Genomic DNA, 20,931 nt, shown 5'->3' with positions numbered 1-20,931 from the left:
TCCCAAACAAGATCGTCGGGATCGGAGGAAGGAGCGGTAGGAATTGGATCATAAATTAACATAATAACAGTTCGGACGGTCGGTACGATTCGTCCATGTGTGAGTGTGCTCGTTGGTACGAATTGTGTCCTGTTTCTTTTACTTTTATTGTTTGGTTTCAGTGTACGGAAGTCCCAACGGTATTATTTTTCCTATTTTTTTGTTGTTGTTGGTTCCGTTGGGTTTCCTTTCAAAACCGACCAAACGAAGAGGAGAGACCATATGTCACGTCTGTCACACGGGGACTTTTTTCGGTGTGTGTAAGCAATGGAAAGGATATCGTTTTCGTGTTCGCTTCTCGCACTTGGTAGAAATGGTTGCCGTCTCTCAACCACACGAGCATAGTACGGTTTCGCGTGCTTTGGTGACGATCCGCGGACCGATGCTTGATGTGTCGTCGGACTGAAAATATGATGATGGTGATTGGCAATGATTACAATGCTTGGAGGTTATAAATAAAGAGAGTACACAATTGCGGCGAGTACGGAGAGATACAGAGAAAGACAGAGAGAGATGTCCATTTTGTCCGTTCGGCCAGGCGAGTGAGCCACAAACGGCGCATAATGGTGGACCGGGTAGGTTGGGCAATTTACAAATCTAGCCTGATTAAAGTGTTTGTCGTTTTTCGTTTTAAATTCAATTGATGCATCGCACATCGGTTGATTTGTGTGTGTGCGCGCGCGCCCGTATACGAGCAACGCACAACGGCTTTGCCTCGTATGCAGTGAAGCATAAAACCAACGTCTTGTAGCTTGGCAGGCAGCAGCAACAGCTGTCGGAACGCGTGGGTCAAAGGCTTGCTATTTGCATTTGCACAACACCGCGCGTTGATCGCGATAATTGCACTCTTTTTATTGCACAAACTGGTGGTGTGCAACCAGGTGTTCGTCAGGTATTACTCCAGGAATGCTCCCTTAGGACGCTTCCTGGCATTGAAGTGCAAATGGCTTGCCGAAGTAGGCATGCAATTGCAACCAAAATTCACACCTTTTATAAGCATCGGTTTCGTTAATCGAAACGGGAATTCGCTTTCCAAAAATCCATATCATGATCGCAACTCCCTGAAGACGGGTAGCAATTCGAAGTTGCAGCTTGCATACATTATTGCACCCTGTAGAATATCCTGAAGGTATTTTAAGGAATAATAGCCAAGATTTGTAATCAAATACATTACTGGGTAGGGAAAAGTCTTATACTCGCAACGGATGTCACAACGGATTGTGCGCTTTGCCAATAATGTACTTCTTCTTTCGAATTTGTCCACCCGTCCAGCACCAAGTTTTCGTGCCGGACATTGCATTTTTCACCGTTTGCCATTTTCCGAATCATCTGAAGAACGTTCTGTTCCTCGTCCCAGTTCGACCGGCGTGAGGAACTTCCAATCTATTACACGCTAGCGTTCTTTACATTTTCCCTCAATTGTTACCGCCTTGTGCAGCTTACACAGGACATTTATTCGATTTTTCACTACATTCTACACCTCCTTTTCATTCCGCTTGTTCGCTACGCTCATCAAACGGTTGGCTCTCCTTTTCCAACAGAACGCGTCGCGCATTATTCGTGTGCATTAGTTTTCTCTTCCTCCTTTAGTTTGTTCATCCTGCCGCGGTGGTGCCTTTTGTTTCGGCCTCAGCCCTTCGGCAACCGTTTTCCAACCGTCCGCTCTCGTCCCTGCGATCGTTTGGTTAGGTTAGTTTCCCGCCAGCTCACGCGGGTTGTCAGTTTTTCGTTGCACATCTGTCGGTTTTGGGTTGGGTTCCGGGGATCGGATCCGTTGATCGGCATTTAGATTTTGTGTCTTTTTTTTCTCTCTCTCTCGCTCCATTGGACGTTTTTCTTCTCTTGCTCGCACTCACACACTGTTAGTTATCCTTGCCGGCGAACCGGCCAGCCAGCCAGCCAGCCACAGTTGCTCGGTTCACTCTATCCCCTCAGGCTTTATCGCTTCGATTTCATTGCTTCGTTGCTGTTATTATTTTTATTACAATTTCCATTATTTCCACACATCATTCTTCTTCTTTTTCCTGTGTATATGTGTGTGTGTGTGTGTGATTGGGTTTTTGATGTGTTCTCTTTTACACCACATGTTCCGTATCTGCCGCTATATATTTTTCTGTTGCTTTATTCTCGTCCATACTTTGGAACCGATCCAAAAGATCCTACATGAGCCGGTCATATCCTGTGTGAATGCTTCCTCAGCTTGTGTATTGTTTTCCCACCGTATACTCCTGGCTGCATCACAGGATGCATCATCCTACCAAAGCTCAATGCACTCTGTCACGCGTGGCAAACGAACGGGGATGCCTCATACGCTTCGATATGGATTGTCTTTACGCAGTACTGCCGCCAAAAAGGATGACGAGCCGTTTGTGTTTAAATATCCGGCCCGGGGAACTTGGTGAAGCTTTGACTTTCGTTGGCTTGGTTTTTTTTTTTTGGTGTGCTGTTTGAGATGCTTGAGATTCTCCTTCGAAGAGCAAAACCCGTCCCAAGAGTAGCGCTTCTGGATTCCGCTGCATTTTATTACTCGCCAGCCACGGCCCTGGAGCCTTCCGATGATAAAGTTTAATGACACCGGCTGTTCGATGTATGGGAAAGTAAACTCAGCCAAGCAAATGGATGTGGGCTCGTGTTTTTTTTGCTTTGATTTTTTACACCTTGAGACGGCTTTTCGGCTATTTAAAGCAGACCGATTTAGGACGATACATGCGTAGCAGAGCAAACGCAACACTGCCGGATGCAGGATGTTACGGAAAAAGGATGCGTGAAAAAAAAAGTCAACCAGTGCACGGTACTGCATCGATGGTGATAAGTGAAGTGAAACGAAAATCCATCTGAATGATGAAACAAAAAAAAGAAGAAGTAAAGAAGTAAAAAAGTAAAGAAGTAAAAAAGTAAAGAAGTGAATGAAATGTAAAAGAAAAAAGAATGTCATAACATAAGTGATAAGCAAAGCAAGTGAAAGAATGTGAAACGAAAGCAAACTAACACAGAAATACTAAACCAAACATAACCAAAAAAATTAACTCGTGTGCCTACTAATAGACCACTAATAGATCACTAATAGACTACTTACAAATTAAACAAACAAAAACGTCACTAAAACTTAGCATTTAAGAGAAGAAAATGACTGACCCAACTCATCAACACTAACTGTATTAATACCACTGATCTTTACTTATCGAACTAATGTGTGTGTGTGCGTGTGCAACTAACGTACTTAACCTATTTTGCTAACAGACTAACTAAGTGTGCTATTGTTACGAACGAAAACAGAAAACCGCGAAGAAAATATTACATTTAATGAAATGAAATTGCATCCTTGCGTTTTGCTCTGCATTGCGCTGCATCCTGAGTCGTGGTGTTTGTGTTGTGTGGCATAGTACAGGCTGAAACATCTCTCATACATTATGGATGAAATGCAGTGGTTGTTGTTGTTGCGCGATTAGCCATTCCTCCACCCCCTTACCCAATCTCCCAGCGATGCGCATCTAAATTATCATCCCCTTTATCTGGCTTTCCCCAAACCCAAACATCCGGTGGTTCTGAGTAGCTGGTACGCGAGAAGAACAGGAAAACACGACCACACACTACCGATCCACCAGGGTAGCTTTTTTTTTCCTCATCTCTTCGCTCAACTAATCGCTGAAAATGGCAAATTTGCTTCCATTAATAAATTTATGCCATTTCCTCGTGTTGTCTCTGCATTTCCACACCCGTTGCCGCACCGCTGCAGCTGCCCGGGTTTCTACGAGTGGATGTTTGCATTTAACATTCCCTCTGCTTCACCCTTTTCCACCTTCCAGTCCGCCCAATTTGGCTGTGGATGGGTGCATCGATGCATTTGTGCCAATGCATTACCGGGGGTGACACGATTGGTGTTTCATATAATTACCCATTTTCGAATGCAGCCTTTTATGCCATGATGACGATGGTGATCACGGGCCGATAATGTTGGTGGCGTGTCGCTGAAACAACAGTTCCCGCTGTTTCCCTGCTGCTGTGTTGGTTATGTGTTGTTTCTTTCTTTTTTTTTTTGGAGTTTTCGGTTCGCGAGTTTCGAAATTTTGGTTTGATTCTCTCGGGCTTGGAGCGCCACCGGTTTGCATCGCATTAATTGAGCGAGAGAAACGTACAGTGATGCGGCCGCCGTGCTGCGGTGTGGGAGGATGAAACGAATCGATAAATTTCGTGCTCTGCTACCTGCTTGTGGTTCGGTGCGTTCGTTGCGCATAATCGCACATCAATGGCTGAAATGGTTTCGGGTTTTTGGATTTTTCTACACACACACACACGCGCGTGTACACTGCTAGAAAAGGACACCCTTTCCTGGATATGGGTGATGCAGCGGTGGTGCAGTGGTGTTTGATGATCGCGAAATCATTTCCCGGTACGGGTTTGCACTCGGAAGCGCCCACAACCTGGTCGACGTGAGTGTGGGCATCACCTGCGACTGGGGAGGGGTTTGAGGGTGGTAACATTTTTTTTGTTTTTGGTTTTGCATTTAATTCAAGCTTTTGTTACGCGCTCGCCAGTGTGGATTGAGTGCAAATTTTGAATTCATTTCCGCTCGCATTTCCACCAAACTTTCCCATTTTTTTCCATCTCAAATTCCGGTTCTCGGGATGTCTGGTCTGGAGCCATGCATATGCATCGGTGTGGTGAAATATTTAATTCTATCGAATTTCATTATTTTATAATAAAATATAAATTGTGCCGACCTGTGTGCCGACCTTTTCCGCATGGGGAGGATGCTCGCATACATACAAGCGTCCCAATCTTTCCGGAGTGCGTATTATATGGTAGACGGGTGCTTTTATAGTTATTTTTGTACAACATACAGTGAAATTTAAAACAAAAAAACCAACAAAAACTCTTTACCTGAGTGGAAACTGCCTTTATTGTGGATAGTATTCGTTTTCGGAGAGGTAGTACGAGCGTAAATCCCTTTTTTTGGGCAGTTTTTTTGGGGTTTTTTTTTTTTGGCGCCACACTCTGTGGAAAAGCAATTGGTGAAATGCAATTCTGGGATTGCGGGAAAATTTCGACAAAACGCATCCCGCATTTCGCTACACTGCACGCAATCGAATTCGATGCAATCGCGAAACAACATCGAGCTAGAGCAACGGGAACCGGGGAGCTGGAAAACTGGAATTGTACTTTATTTTCGTAGAGCATTTTTTTTTACATTCCCATTCGGTTGGAATGTGCGGCACGGTTCAACAAACAAGGGAAATTTATTTTGTGGGAATTTGTTGCAAGTTGTTTTATTTTGAAATGAAAATTTATATATTTTGCATCATGAATTGTGTGCATGAAATGCTGCACGAATCATGTGAAATACTTATACTAAAAACTCATGAAAAGTCGTGGTTTTCATTTTAACCACTCATGCACGCATTTCACCGTTGAAGGATATGCACCAAGCGAAGAAGCACACTTTACATTTTATTTGCCTGGAAACGACAATAAAAAAATGGAAGAAATACTCGAGATGTAAGACAAAGCACAAAGACACACTGCACGCACCCGAAGATTCGCATCCGCGATGGCGTGTCCTTTCGTCCTTTGTAGAGTTTGTCTGTGTGTGTGTGCATTATGCGTGCATTTTTCCCTTGATTTAGGGTGGAGAGAAAAGTGCGTATGCATCCTCCCCCATTTTATGTGCTCGAAAGTGCATTCGTGTGTCGAATGTGTGTCGAGTGTGCGTATTCTCATCCCTTTCGAAGTGTTCGCTTCGCTTTATTTTACATTTTATGCGTGAGGCTTCCCCAAACAAGTAAAATATTTCCAGTAAAAAGTAGTATTTCCTCGTGCCAAGAAGCACTTTTGTTGCATTTTTATGTTGAAGAAAAGCAAATCTTTTCCTAAACCTTGTGGCTGGTTGAAAGTACATTAGGAAAAGCCGGAAAGGGCTAAGAAATATAAGGGGTAAAATGCACCAGCTTTTCTTAACTTCCTAGGGGGTTTTTAGAGCAACCTGGGGACCGAAAACAATGCTGCACTGCGGTAGGGTCGTGGTACATTCGCGTGCAAAACACGTCGAGGGGCACTTGTCAAAAAAAAAAAATGTAAAAAAATAAGCAAAACAGGGACATTTGATGGGGACATTATTTTTGGGTGTGAGTGTGTTTGAGAAGTATTTAAAAATTGGGTCAAAAAGCTGCTACCGAATTCATTGCTCTCTATCTCTGCTTGATTGTCGCTGAGGACTAAGGGAGTAAAAATTCCGATAGAACAAAAAAGGGATCCTAAAAAGGGGTCCTGGCCTACTATCTGGGGTTTGCTAATTGGTAGGGAAACGAGTTTTTTCCACCAAGGACCAATGGCGTTACCACACACTTAAACGAGCGTATCTGGTTTAATTTATCTGCCCACCCGGAAGGTTCTGGATAAGAAATCTTTTACCCTTGGATCTGGATGAAGATATGCTTATCCTTCTCGCGGTGAAGCTCGGAAGGAGCCTTGGCGGAGGGATACATGCGGCGTGCAATAAATACAAAAGGAAGCGTTACAAGCGAAGAAGCGTCTTCTTGTTTGATGAGAAAATGCATCGCGATAGCTTGCTGCTGCATCATCTTATCGACGGAGGAGCAAATATTTGCTTCATGCTTTGTATGATGTCTCCATCTGCACGCACGCACAACTCGATGTAGGGACGCATACAAAAGATAAGAATATGATGCACAGCTTCTTAGCAGTGTAAGGCATATGAATGGAAGCTGGAGAATGTGGAGTACGGTTTTGTTTCTTCGAGTACGATAAGATATATCGTATCGACTAGGGTGCAAGGAACCAGTATTAATAACCGGTTGTTAGAGATGATGTGCGTATCTCTAAGGAGAATAGAATAATTCTGATCCAGAGCGATAGAGGAGATATATTTTGTTGGGTAATTTAATAGAAAATGGTGAATATTTAATGAAAGCAATTTGAAGAAAAATGTGCTCAGCCTGGGAAATGTTGCACATGTGCACACGAATCCTCACGAATCGTTGGTAATCGAATATCAACATGTTTCTGCGCGACAAGGGAACACACCGGCACACAGGGAGGGATTGCAATTTTCTATTTAATTCCACATTTGCGCTTTCCCTTTCCTGTAACGATCAATTATCGGTGACCCTCGAACGCACAATCAATAATTTTTCGGGTGCCTGGGTTGAGCGTGTCGGTCATGCGAATGCATCCAATTTTGAGTTCTACCCGATTCCTAGCCTCTTTCAGCCTGCAAATGACATTTTGCAGTGCCAATACGTTCCGGTTGGCTTAACGCAAATTTAATGCACTTTTTGCCAATCTATTACTGTGTGTGAGTGTGCGTTGTGAGAAGGAAGGGTCGTCAACCGTAATGTGCTTGAGCAGAGGGAAAAAGAACATATTGAAACATCACTCATTAATCACATATTTTTGGGCACAATTAAGTGACAGCTGAATAATTTACGTCGGCGTGCAAGCGTATGCACTAATCAAGCAGGATTCTGATAAGCATTAGCGTTGAGCATTGCAGACCTCGGAGACACGACTTGGGAAATTCGTTTTAATGCACACAAAGCGTGATTTCCAATAACCTTCTTTTCTCCATTTTCCATTCCTAGATGCATTGTTTGCAGCCAGCCGTTTCTAGGCTTGTTAGAAACACCTCGGGACGGGATGAAAAAAAAAAAAACAGTGCGCGATTCCAATTTCGTATTCAAGAAATAAACAATCCTCACACGCACACACACACGTACAAAGAGCACACAGCGCCACGTGATTGTATCATATTTTTCTTTGGTTTATCTTTTCCGGCCTGTATGCAATGTCACATATACCGGATTTTTCTTTTACATGATGCCCACCTTCTTTCTCCGGGGGGAGGGCCAGCGAACCTGGCAGCCACATACACACACACACACTCCACTTCACGGTAGGACACAACAAATGAGAAGCAACTTTTCTCGTTTCACGCTCACGTGAGCAAAGTCATTATGGGGTCGAAATTTATGACACCTTTTCGCGCCGTTTTTTCCTGCCGGCCGAATGTCGCCGGTCGGTGCGTACGCGGTGTGGCCCGATTTTCTTCGGGTGCGTGTGTGTGCGTTTACGCGTCTGCAAGGACGAACGGTAGAAATCTTGGCTAATAATAGTAGTAGAAGATGATACTCGGGTATCAGCCGAAAGCGAGAAGGAAAAAATTCACTCCAATAAGACACACAGAGAGGTAGAGAGAGAGAGAGGAAGGACGAACGAAAAAGATACGGCCAGAAACCTATAACTAACGCCAATACCACCCGCTTGGATGGAGCAAGGTCCACACTAGACAAGAAACGGGAAGAGAGCGAAAAAAAAACAAAAAAAAAGAGCAGACAAGAAACGCTTCACAGTTTCTTTTGCAAATGGAATTTAGAAAAAAAAGCCATACGAAAGAAAAAACGGGAGGATGAAATTGCAAACAAAAAAAAAATACTCATCCATGAATCCAATACAACACGGTGGCAAAACGGGCACACGGTAGTACAGAGAAGGGTGGTCGAGGTGGAAAAATACGACCAAAACGGCTGTAATTTAATCTAACCTTTAGAATATTTAATTACGAATTTATTCGCGTTTTATAATTAGATTTCCTTCGTTTCCTCTGTCACCTATGCCGGTGGTCTGATGGTCGGGAGAGTCCAGGTGGAAGCTGAGGTGTAATACACGGTTAGTGGCCGGGAAATTGAAATTTTCTTACCTCGCATAAAATATGCAATTGAATGAAGCGCATCTGGCTGGCTGGCGGTGGTTGTGGTGTTATTGTGCACGTGTTTGATGTTGATTTTAAAATGTAAAAACATTTACCGAGACTACTTTTATGCACAACACTTGATATTTTCTGTCTATAGAAAAAAAAAAAAAAAAACACCTGAAAAACTTGAGTTGTCGCTTCGTCTGGACACAATTAAATGTCCTTTCCGTTTTTTTGTATAGCTCTTCCATCATAAAAGTCATTCCCGAATTGTCAAAAAGTTAGTTGAGAAGGTATGTAGAGTGGGACTGAGACTTCCACCCCCAAAACGATGGACATTTCCTTTCACGTTGACAGTTTTCTTTTTCTGCTGACACTATGCCAGTTCCCGTTTATTCTTGCCAGGCTTCTTCCGCCCGCGATTAGGACAATGCTTACTGCCATCGTCCACCTTCGGACGCATTTCCGCTTGTGTTGCAGAAATTTTGGTTTCCTTATTCCTGTCCATTCCCCAAAACAAAAAAGGAAAGGAAAAAAACCAAAAAGAAGTATAAAAGAGGAACTTCCTTTGCCTTCTTCCGGAAGTCTAACGTAAAAAAAGGAGTTTCTTTTAGTTTCCTAGCTCTCTTAACGTTGTAACTTCTTCTACTTTTTATACGAGCGTTGCCACACCGTAGCAAAAACCAGTTGGCGGGAATTGGAAGAAACTGAGGGAGGTGAGGACATTCTTTATTGTAGATTTTTGTTTTGTTTTGTTTTCCATTTCATCGTGTATTGTGGCGGCCGTGTACCGTACGTGAGCGAGTTTTGCAAAGTTTTGCCACCACATCCTCGCATTCGGTTTGGCTCGGTGTGCACCTTTTTTGTTCCAGAAAGCGTGCGCCTGTCTGTTGGACGACAGGCTTTTTATGTATAATTTTTTTTCTGGTTGGTTACAAACTGTAATCCTATTTCCTTGGCTGCTTTCGTCTGCACGGGAACAGCAAAGAATGTCAGTAACTTTACGTGTCGTGCTGAAGAATTGTCAGCCACCATTGCGTCCGATTTTATTTCGGGAGGTTTTTGTAAATATTTTTTTCTATTTTGTTTTGAGCTTCCCTTTGGAACAAACGTTCTGGGTTTGAATGAAAAGCGGGCCAGCCGGTGAAAAACTTGGCGTCATTGTTGTCCGGTAACAGTGGGAAGCAAAGGCGGTCGTGTGATAGTTAGTGGCAGTGGAATCAACAAAAAAAAAGTTTTAAGCCTGTCGAATTTATGACGTTTGACTTTGGACGCCATTCGGGGGGTTTTGTTTTGGGCACCGCGAATCGTTGGCCGATGCTTTTTGTTTCGGTGTTCTTTTGGGGTTTTCCTCAAGCTCAAAGTGTGTGTAAGGTGGACTCGAGGATGAAGCAAAGATGAAAGCTGAATGTCAACTGTAGGACATCTTATACTGCGATGTTCCGTAACGAGGACCCAAGCTGTTAAAATGTTAAAATTTATTTCCTACAAATATTCATGAGTGGTACCAAAAAGGAACTGTCAGCGTAAAGTTTTCTTGAAATAGAGAATAATTTAATGAAAATTTCTCACTTTAAATTTTAAGAGTAAAATCTCTTCATTCAGATAGGAAAATTATGGGTTTTCCTGGCACGCAACAGAATCAAAACATAACTAACCTTCGCCAACAAACCAAATGCATTCATTGGCCTAGATTTTCCCTTCTACCCTTCGGGACAGGAACTCATCCCACACTCGTCCATGAAGTTGGGGAACATTTTGGACGTTTGTTTTTGTGTTGTGTGTTTTGCTTTAAATTTTAATCGCGTGTCGAAAAACTTTCTTTCCCCTTTGAAAGGGGTTGGATTTTCGACGCCCGTATGATACGGAAACGGGAAACAAGTATTTAATGGTGTAGAGCGACTGTGGTAACGGAAAAAAATGCTTTTACTTTTCACCACTAATTTGGGGTAGATGATAAAAAACAAGCAGATGATGCTTCCTATCTGTTGTTTGTATTTTGTTTAGAAATTAAGGTTTTTGAATGATTAGTAGTGTGATCTTAAAATGCGGCGCTTTAAAAAGTCGATGGAGGCGCCCAGTGCGTGATAGAAAAATGAGTTTTTTTTATGTATCCTTTAATTAATATATGTTACTCATTTACTTCTAAAGACAATAGTTATTTCAATTTATAAAACTGGCATAAGTTACTGCTACACCGGCTTAGTGTCTTGAGAACTCGTTGATGTCTTTCGAGCAAACAATCAGCCTCCTATAAGACGCTTCGTACGTTGGCATCCGCGCCTTCATATCTTAACCCCCTTTGGCATGCATCTCACCCTATCGTTTACTATTTATCAGCGGTAGTAGTGGTAGTAGTAGAAGCAGTAGAACCTCCCACTTTTTCCTGTCAAGTATCAACAACTTTCCCGCGCGAACCAACCGGGTCCCGAGCTCCTCTCAAGCCGAATGACCTCAAGACCTTTTTGGGTAAATGAAGCCTGGCAGTGGGGTAGGGCGGGAGGATGCGCTTTGAAGTGCATAATGCACTCAACGTTTGCATCGTGAAGTGCATTCGGCTCCACCCATCCTGAGTATGAAACGGTTCTGCGATACACGTATGGATGAAACGGAACCGCGAAAAGAAAGTGCAGTGCGTAAGAAATTAATCATAATCGCACGCACGCACTGCTCCTTTGGATCCTTTTTTTTTTCATTTCCTTCCATATAAAAAATACACACGCATAGAGGCAGCAACAACAAGAATGGAAAAGCATTACTCTCCCCTTCCCATGGGGGAGTTAATGAGACACGCTTAACCAAGCGGAAGTTAAAGCTTTTGTTTCATAAAACGCATACTTACGCTCTTCCTTGCTGTCGTTCTCTCTCAGCGTCTCTTGCTTTCTCTTTTCATTGTCTCCCTCTTTCTCGATCCGTGACTCCATCGCACGATGGATGGAACGATGTCGAGGACGCGTATTATCCAAGGACGATTCATCTCGTCGTGCGCTATAAAGCGCCCTCGCGTAAGGCTATACGTTCACCCAAGCGCGCTGTTTGGTTTGGTGGAGCAGCAGCAAAAGTAAAAAAAAAAGGGATCCAACCAAACGGTGGACCTGCCTCAACACGGTGCTTGTTGAACCGGGTTCAGAAGTTGGAGCGCTTTCACCAGCAAACACACACACAAAAAGGGGGATGCTTTTTGTTTTGTTTGTGTGTTTTTCCTTCTCCTTTCTTTACGATTCGGTGGTGGTTAGTTCTTGCTCGCTCGGTGAAATTAAACACATTCCCTTCACAACACGAAAAGCGCGGCGGGGGCAGGGGGGGGGGCAGAATCTGTGTTTTCTCTTTTGGATCACTTTGATAACGTCATTGCGTACGTAAAAGGAAGCGAACAGAAATATGCGTGTTTGTTTGTGTGCCTTTTTCATCATCGATCGCGAGTCGCTTTGGAGCGCACCCCCAAAAAAAAGTACAGCGCTAGACAAATAAGCTGCTCAGAATTACATCAACACATGCACACACACACACACACATAAAGCTTGTTTTCTTGCACATTTGCCCAGCAGTCCTCATTAACAGAAAACCCTCGCTGGAAAGCTGTGGAAGAGTTCAAAGAACCTTCTTGCTCTAATTAATCATAATTTTCCAACCCACCTTCACTCGCGCGTGTGGATGCGTTTTCGAATGCATAACTGCGTGCGTAAATAGTGTGATGGGGCGAGAAGAATCAAGAGCTCCCCCTTTCTTTCCCCTCCTTCTCTCCCCCCCTCTCCCCTTCCTTGGTGTTTTTAAGTGAGGTTTTCCTTCCATATCGAATGGGGCTGATAATGTGGTTAGGTTTCGTGCAAGAAGTCAACCCCTTTTATTTTAACGAATTGCCAGCGAGCGAGCAAGCGAACTCCAAGCCCGAACGGATAACCATCGATCGACGGGATGCATTAAGGATGCGGTTAGGCACCAACATCGGTCGTTAGCCCTTTCGTACGGAGAGCGCTGAGCAATTGCAGCACAACCTACCTTCCCTATATATACACATACACAAGATAATGAATGCCGGCGTTGCTGGTGAAAGAAGGCAAATAAATGAAAGCAATCAGGGTAAAAGGGTGGCATCCTGGTGGGGGTGGAAAAAGGATGTTACGCATAGCCTCATCTTTCCTTTCGCCGTGTTTGCGTGCAGGTTAATGCGCCGTGCTAAGTTTTTTAATGCATCGGCTGAGATGATATTGCTCTTGGTGTGCTTTCCTTCTTCTTTCGGTTTGGCTAAATGAATGCCTCCGGCACACACACACCTAAAAAGGGGGCCCCAGGACGAAGAAAACACACTACCGCCAGTTTTCTCATTGATCTTGAGAAGATAGAGATGAAAAAGGGTGTAATAGGGGGCGGTAAAAGGATGTCCTCCGAGATGGGAAGCTCGAGTGGCAAATGCATTAAAAAGGACTCAATCAACTAGCTGTTCGATGCGTGCGCGCCATTTCGCCTCCTCGATAGGAAGGGCGGGAAGGGGGGGGGGATCTTTCTCTCGGGTCAAGGACCTCCGGTGTCGTCGGTTTTCTGCTAATGAGTGTGTGTGTGTCAATGCGGGGGGAAAAAGCAACGATGTAAAGGTTCACGCTGCAAAAGAAGCGAAATGCACCGAGAAATGCAATTAACGCAACACGCAACGAAATGCAATTCCTTGGATGCTGTTGCTGCATTGAAGTATGAAAGGAAAAAGCAGCACAAAACCCTGCACCTATTTTGTTTCGCCTTTTTCGCCTTCCAGCACGCGTGCTAATGCGCTGCAGCATAACATTTAACTAGCGTGCCGGTGAACGTTTTGTGAACGTTTGCAATGCATCTTTAGGCTTCGACTGAAAAGTATGTTCGTTTGGGAAAAATTATGCCCTACCTTCCCTGCCTGCCGTCGTCTGGAGGGCTGCCTGTGAAGGAATTATTTTTGGAAACGGTTGTTCCGTTTCGATTTGATTTTCTCTTCCTTCGGTTCCATTTTCTCTTTGTGACAATTTTTCACTGTTCCGTTTTCCGTAACGTCTCGCCCTCCCCCCAGCAGAGTTAAGGAGAGGCGGAGAAAATTATCGTCCAATTGTGCTTTCCATCTGTGCCGTAGTTTTTCCCTGGTGAATCATTTCCACTGCACACAGTGCATGTGTGCATGCCATGGTTGAATGTCATCTATTTTTGGGCCCGGGTGTAACAACCGTGGCCAAAGGTGTTTGTTTTCTGGCTTTGGTTGTGACTTTCCCGGCTCCCGGCAGGCACAAAATGTGTGGCAAGACCCCCAGCAAAGAAAGGAAGTATTCCGGTAGCGTGAAATACGATCCAATTGCTGGATAAGGGGTGAGGGGTGGGGGGGAGGGGGGGATGCGAGACACACGTACGTACGGAAGGAAGGACGGCTGTTGGTATTAAATTGCTTGACGGTTAATGAACTGCCTTTTTTGTTCTTGTTGTCGCTTCTAGTTTTCTATGTTGGTTTTTGGGAAATGAATGTAACTGCTGGAAGATTATTATTATATGTACACAAGAGAAAACCCCTATAAGAAGATATTTATCTTATAGGACAAGACATATAAGAGGAGCAAAAAAGCCTGAGAAATGTGCATCATGCTGCATTCGTTTTTGTGTTTCAATTTGTATTTTTGTGTCTTTCATTAAATGAGCACGCTCTTATTATAGTATTTTTAATGCTACTCTGTTTAAGATGGCCCATTAGTAGTTGTGACAGCGTCGCCGGTCTTCACTCGACAGGACCGGGGTTCAAATCTCAACCGGTTCGTTTCCTCCTAGAGAGGACTAACTAATCCAACTATGCGATATCTCAGGCTGTCGTTAAGCCAGGAAGTAGAAGTTAAGATACTTCCCTGCTCTTGAAGCAGCTAAAACGGTCCATTATTAACACACTTTTTGTACCCCCTTATCTAATGCTGTTTGCACAATTGAGTACAATTATAATGGGGCATTTTTTGTTTTTGAAAATTGACTCCCTCGAATGACTCTTGTAGAGGTTTTTTTTGTGTGCAACATGCAACATTTCACCTCCAAAGGGGCCGTTTATCTAAAGTTGTCAAAAAATCCCGTAAAACAATTGACTTGAACGAAAAAGTGTAAGGGGACGGAGTCTTTCTTGCCTGTTTTCGAGAGTGTTTTGACGGTGACGTTTAGGGACAAATTTCAAGGACGTCTGGTTTAAGGTTTCCCACAAGCAAGCCAAACCAGAGAAGATTTGTCCTGTCGAACGAAAGCAGGAAGTACTCATTTTTATTGCACAACACGAAAGAGTAGAAGAAATCACCCATTAAATGGCACGTTTCCATATGAAAAAGAAACCCCCCAAATGAACACTTCAGTGCGTGAGTTTCCAAAATTCATTCCCGTGGTAAGGAAAGCGGTACCGGTGCCGGTAAGAAGCGTAAGAATCCTTGAGGGCACGAAACAAAACGTATTTGGATGGAGGGTTGTGTAGGCAGGTTGGCGAAATTTCTCGCTCCCGGTTAGCCACCCTCCCAAAAATCCGTTCGATGGCACAAAAAAGGCCGACCGAATATCGGCGTCAAAACACAAATACGCGCCGAGGGAAAACACGCATTTATTCGTTTGTGTTTGTGTGCAATCGTTGCAGTTGTGTTGGTGTGTTAACATTATTACCCTCAGCCCGGCAATGGAAACGCGCAGCATCCTCTGCGCTATTGCATGGTGTTGGTGTTTGATGGCGATGACGCGCTTAGAGTAAAAGATTAGGGAAATTAGAGACGCCTCCGGAAAATTCTATTCCCCCACCCCCTTCTTCGGTGGCTCCCTCGATGGGGTGAAGTACAGTCATGTCATGTTGTGGCGGTTGTGGCACGCTCATTTTTTGGAAGAAATGGACGAATGTCAAGGTCCCGCGTCGCACGCAGAAGGGTCCGCTTTTTTCTCGTACTACTCCTCTGTCCGGAAGTAGACAAGACGCTGCTTCACTAACCTTGGTCACTATGGTTACCGTCTAGAAGTCGTTGACGGCAAATGGAGGGAAAATGTCTTGTACTTTTTGCTCTCCTCTAAATCGTTTTTGTCCGCTCGTGAATTTTTGGTAACTGGCAGGGTGTCTTGACAGGAAGTGGCGTTTTTTTTGTTGTTGTTACCGTTGGGATCCTTCTAGTACAGGCGAAGGTATGAAGTGTTTGCATGGTGTCAGGATCACACAGAGGAATAACAGCTTTGATCCAGGCAAAAAAAACCCTGTCCTGGGAAGGCTTACAATGGAGTGTTACCGGATGTTGTTTTGGAAGTCATTTCGTCATACCACAACCATCTTTCTCCTATTCCTGGAAGCAATTTCTTCATGGTGGAGTATTTAATTTGAATGTTTCTGTTACTAAAAGGAATATCTTTAAAAGAAAATTAATTATCGAGAATATTCAACCATGAAGAAGCAAATTTCATCCCAGCAATGGACCAACCACCATTGACGGGCCCTGCCAACCACATGTACATTTGTTCCAATTTTCTTTTTTCCTCTCTTCTGCGCGCGATATCATGTGATGACAGACAAGAGTCCTGCATTTGGGTGTGGGATGCAGGAAGAGGCAACGCACACACACACATATCCTGTGGCGAGATGGTGCGTGTGGTAACTGTGGTTTGATGCTGGTGTTGACAAACTGCAGCCGTCTCTAGCGAGGCCTCATACTATCTAAATTTGAGCCTAGGATCGAGCGATTCGAAGTACATTTTTTTCTTTCTTCTGATAGTTGGCATGGCGCGTGTATATGTGTGTGTGTGCTTGTGTTGTAAACCATCCTTCCTGCAACTTTTTCATATGAGTCCCATCTGCTGCTCCTAGAGCAACAGCAGCGACCGAAAGCAATTGAATTACGATCTTCCGTTCTCGTGCAGAAGGTAGAAGAAGGGGAAAAAAAAGCGCGCGCGCGTCACGAATGAGGAGAAGAAAGCAAATTGTAGGCGAACGTCCTGTCGGAAGGTGGCATAATGGTGTTGTGTTTTCCTTTTCCTTCTGCATCTTTCATTTCGTGGTTTTCAATGCAGCTGTTGTGAAGGAACCTTTTCCGTGGTAATGATTAGTAATGGAAAATACGAGTATGCTAACTGCAAGGATACTGAGGAAATATTTGAAAAGTAAAAGTTTATTTTTAGCTCGAGATTATTAGTTATAGCAATGGATCGTACATGGATTGTTGCTTATATGATAAAGGATATGTTTATTGTTCGGTATCAAAAGCTTCAACTACAAAACAAAAGTTTGAAAAACATCGTAATTGAAGGAGTAATCTTTTTTTTAAACTAAAATCGCTACATAAGCAAGCATGCTCTTCTCATTTTAGCGCAATAACTACTTTTATAGCACGCCCACAGTTATAGCACGAAGCTTCTCGCTAGCGCCACCTAGCGCGCGATAGCGAAAGCTTTCAAATAAAGCTACCAGCAGCAAACTTGAACACTCGGAGCAATTTCTGCTCCGCATCATAGTAGCATAAAAGCATAAAAGCTCACTCTTTAGAAAAGCATAAAAGTCGCTTCTCCCCACTCGAGGGGCGACACCTGACGGCATTCAACGATAACTAAAAGCTTTCTGTTTCTTTCTTTCTTTCTTTTTTCTCGGCTTTTCCTCGCGATTGGTCCCGTGGGATACCCGGCAACTTCTCTCCCACAGATTCTTTACGGTCCGGATGGTCAGCTACTGAAGCCAGAGTCCCGCCGGGGACGTGGCAAAGGAAGCAAATCGAAGGCAGCAGCAGCAGCAGCGGCAGCGGCCGCAGCAGGAGCCACAAACGGAAGCGCTAATGGAGCGGTAAGTGTATCTGTGTGTGTATTTGTAGCGATGTAGCATTGTGTGGCATAAAGTATGTTTGATAGTTGTAATATGTGCTGTTTAATGGGCTGGATTGCGGTTGGAGTGGGAAGACGGTGCGGTTGTCCACTTAGCTCCGCTTAGCTGCCGAATCGGCAATAGCGAAGCTGTAGAAGGTGTAATTTTATCGCGAGACCTTTCGGTTGCTATATTTATTTAATTTCTAGGTTGGCAGTAGCGCTTAAGTATTGCTTTGGTTGGCAGTTTTCGGTTGTGATGCATATCATTCGCGGTGGTGTTTAGATTTATGTAATTTTCTGTACCTTCTTTTCTAGCTTTTACCTTTGGTACTGCAATATCATAAGCTACCACTAAAAAGGGGCTTTTTGTTTGTGACACAAAATGTAAAAACTTTTAATCGTAGATATCGATTTTAAATTGTCTTTTTCTGTACGCGCAAATCGGTCCCAAAAGAAGCTCGGCTGGACCGTGCGGTTCAAACTTCACTCACCCCCAAAAGACAGCCCATACCACCCACCCGCTCTGTGGGGTGGTTAGTACGATACTTGTTCGTTTGATTGTGACCATGTTTTATGCAAAAGCTACATACTTATCTTCCTTTTTTTGCCCTTCACCTTCTCGTACTCTGGCTAGCTAGTTAGTGCTAGGACAGACGAAAAACCCGTCGGGAACGACCGGGCATAAGAAAACTTCTCTCTTTCTCTCTCTCTCTCTCTCTCTCTCTCTCTCTCTCTCTCTCTCTCTCGCTTTCTCAAACACGTTCCAATGCGTTCCCTCACATGAGATAAGTTAAATTTATTTTGCATATAAATTAATCGCATTGCCGATCCATCCAGTTGAATCCCAGTTGTTTCTGTGTGCGTTTTTTTTTTCGTTGTGCGGAAAAGACCGCTTGTTAACGGAATCGGAAGGAGGCAAAACAGTGCGAGGAAGAGATAAAGTAAGGAAGCAGCGCAAAGCCTGGCGAGTGAAAGTCTAGTTTATGTTTTTAGCGTAGTAACGTCGCGATCACTTATTAGAGGATGAAGATAAGGAAACATTTTTGGGTTGTGTTCGCAATGCTGGCGGTGTAAGAAGAGGGAAGGAAAACAAGCGGGTACGACAAATCCCCTGCCGGATGGTAGGAACAACAATTTCGAACCTACGAGTACAAAAAAGTCGTTCAATTGCCTGGATGTAAAATAGTATCGACATAAATATGTCGATCGAAATGTCGGTGGACATAAATTGATTGATTGGAACCGGGGTGAAGGGGACAGGGGCAGTGAAATAGAAATGACATTAAATTATCGGGTTAATTTGTGCTGGGAAATGACAATCAAATTTACATATTCTTATGTGAGTTTTCTTTTCCTTTTACCGCGCACTAAAGCTTTTATTTCAGTAGAGACAGTTTTGTGTATGTAGTTTACGATCGTATTTGTATTTCATTTAATAGTGTGCTTCCTATCTTGTTTTATGTATTTGTTACCTCAAAAGTTTGAATCTTTAGACGAGTTTAAGATTTTACTAGAGTTTTATGAGTTTAGTAGTGTAATTTTCTATTTCAAAAAACACGTTCATCATACTCATTAAACTCATTCTTCCTTATATGGTCTTCTCTCTTTCTCTTTTTCTCTCCCTTTTCTACCTCTTCAACCAACGTGCAACACTGCACACTACTAAAAACATGACTTCCAAAACAATTTCCTTCCAAACTTTTCCACCTCACAAAATGCCGCCGGTGTTAACCAACGCACAAAAACAAACCCCTTTCTAGATCGTGTCGTACGATGCCAACGGACAAGCCGTCCGTGCTGATGGAAAGCGTGGCCGCGGACGAGGACGTGGTGGCGGGGTAAGAAAAACACGCAAACTTACTTACATTTCTTCAACCCATGTAGACACATCCGGGTGGGAAAGACGAAAAAAACTTCCTTCCCAACAGTAGTAAGAGAGTTGGTTGCAATTAAAGACACAAAAGTAACTCCGTTCCAGACCGCATAGTGGTGTGATTATCCTTATCGACTTCAAACCCCCTCCCCCCCCCCCCCCACCCAAAAAAAAAACGAGACTAGCCTTAAATCTGCCGGATCTGCCTCAACATTCGCCTTCGGTTTATTGAATGTTTGTGTGGCGCACGTTAAACGCGCCCAAAAATCAACGACTTCTTTAGGGCTCGTCTGGATCATATGATTTTCGGTGGTGCTTCCGGCAGACAGTTATAGGCATCCGTGCCCTCTTCTAACGGCGCGTTGCACGTGTGTGCGAGAAAGCACCAGCACCCAGACGACAATTCTCCTTCCACGCCGAACTGGTGCCGAACATCTACCCAAAAATCTAAGTCAAAAAGTACGACGACGACAGCCACAAAACCTCAAGAGCATACCGATCGTGGTGGTGCGGGGGCGGGCCAGGGAAAAGTGGGTCTTGTGTCCCTGCTAACCATGGCGGCACGCGTAGTAGTAGTAGCAGCAACAGAAACGAGTCGTAAACGTAATCGTTTCGTAGCCTTTCACTGCGCTCGCTCTGTCCCTACGAAGCATCAGCTTCCAATAGCATCATCGTCCTTGCTGGTAGGGTTTTGTAACTTTCAGCGAGCAGATGGCGTGGGGGGCGACGACGCCATCGTCATCATCGCAATCGTCATCTTCGTCCTTAGAGCGCTTTACTTTTATGACATTCTTTCCCGGATCCGATTCACCCGATTGTGGAATACTTTTCTGTCCGCCTTTTCCGCACCAGACAAAACAACTTCCCATTCGGGGTGTTTTTTTTTTTGTTGTTGTTGTACGTATCCTTTTTGCCACGTCCCTTTGCAAATGCTTGTTGACTTGTTGGAGAAATGTCTGGGCTAGTTATAGGTGACAGACGTCTGGTTCGGAAGAACTCTCCTCTCCGGGAAGCCCCCTTCAACGCTTCATCGTACGCTACGGAGGAAAGACTGCCGGCGTAAAGTCAGGGCCTTGCCTTTACGAAGTTGGATGCTACTTAAAACACATCAAGAAGTGGGTTTTAAATTGGAAAACAAAAGGGTAGGGAACACGATGTACAAAGATTATGGTTTTGTGCACTTTTCGTGAGGCTTACATACTTTAACTGGTAGCGAGGCAGACATGCCAGCAGTGTAGGATGGGCAGAAGTTGCAGGACATAAGTTCTTAACTCAGTTTGAGCTTAATTGGAACAAAATAAGAGCTCAACCTCAAATGTCTTGAGAACAAGAGCTAGAATTCCCTTTGGTAAATAGAATCCTCTGTGAAGAATTAAGAATTTCTATGAAATCCTGAAAGTCTCTTCTTGTATCTACTAAGGAATTCCCTTACGAAGCCTGTAACTTGGACGATTCCTTCACAAAAGAAATCCAAACCACTGCTAGACAGCTTAGCAAATATCTACTCTTTCATCTA

At 43.9% G+C, this 20,931-nt stretch overlaps 3 protein-coding genes across 6 annotated transcripts in view; 2 read left to right on the top strand and 1 right to left on the bottom strand.

Moving 5' to 3' along the window:
* LOC126562971 (eukaryotic translation initiation factor 4E1) overlaps positions 1-20,931 on the top strand; it is a 436,138-nt gene that overhangs the window by 107,434 nt on the left and 307,773 nt on the right. The gene's annotated exons all lie outside the window — the stretch shown is intronic.
* LOC126563070 (protein lethal(2)essential for life-like) overlaps positions 1-20,931 on the bottom strand; it is a 566,897-nt gene that overhangs the window by 323,827 nt on the left and 222,139 nt on the right. The window lies entirely within an intron of this gene.
* LOC126561252 (DNA N6-methyl adenine demethylase) overlaps positions 1-20,931 on the top strand; it is a 142,438-nt gene that overhangs the window by 4,490 nt on the left and 117,017 nt on the right. For 2 of the 4 annotated variants that reach the window (XM_050217211.1, XM_050217210.1), the window contains exons 3-4: positions 17,385-17,522; positions 19,303-19,380. In XM_050217211.1, the coding sequence (XP_050073168.1) occupies positions 17,385-17,522; positions 19,303-19,380 (216 nt within the window). The remainder of the gene's footprint in view (positions 1-17,384; positions 17,523-19,302; positions 19,381-20,931) is intronic. The other 2 variants (XM_050217214.1, XM_050217213.1) reach the window with 1 other exon arrangement.

Source organism: Anopheles maculipalpis, chromosome 3RL (assembly GCF_943734695.1).
Source record: "Anopheles maculipalpis chromosome 3RL, idAnoMacuDA_375_x, whole genome shotgun sequence".
Lineage (NCBI taxonomy): Eukaryota > Metazoa > Arthropoda > Insecta > Diptera > Culicidae > Anopheles > Anopheles maculipalpis.
Note: the sequence above shows the minus strand (reverse complement) of the source record. Positions and strands in the feature narration are given on the sequence as shown.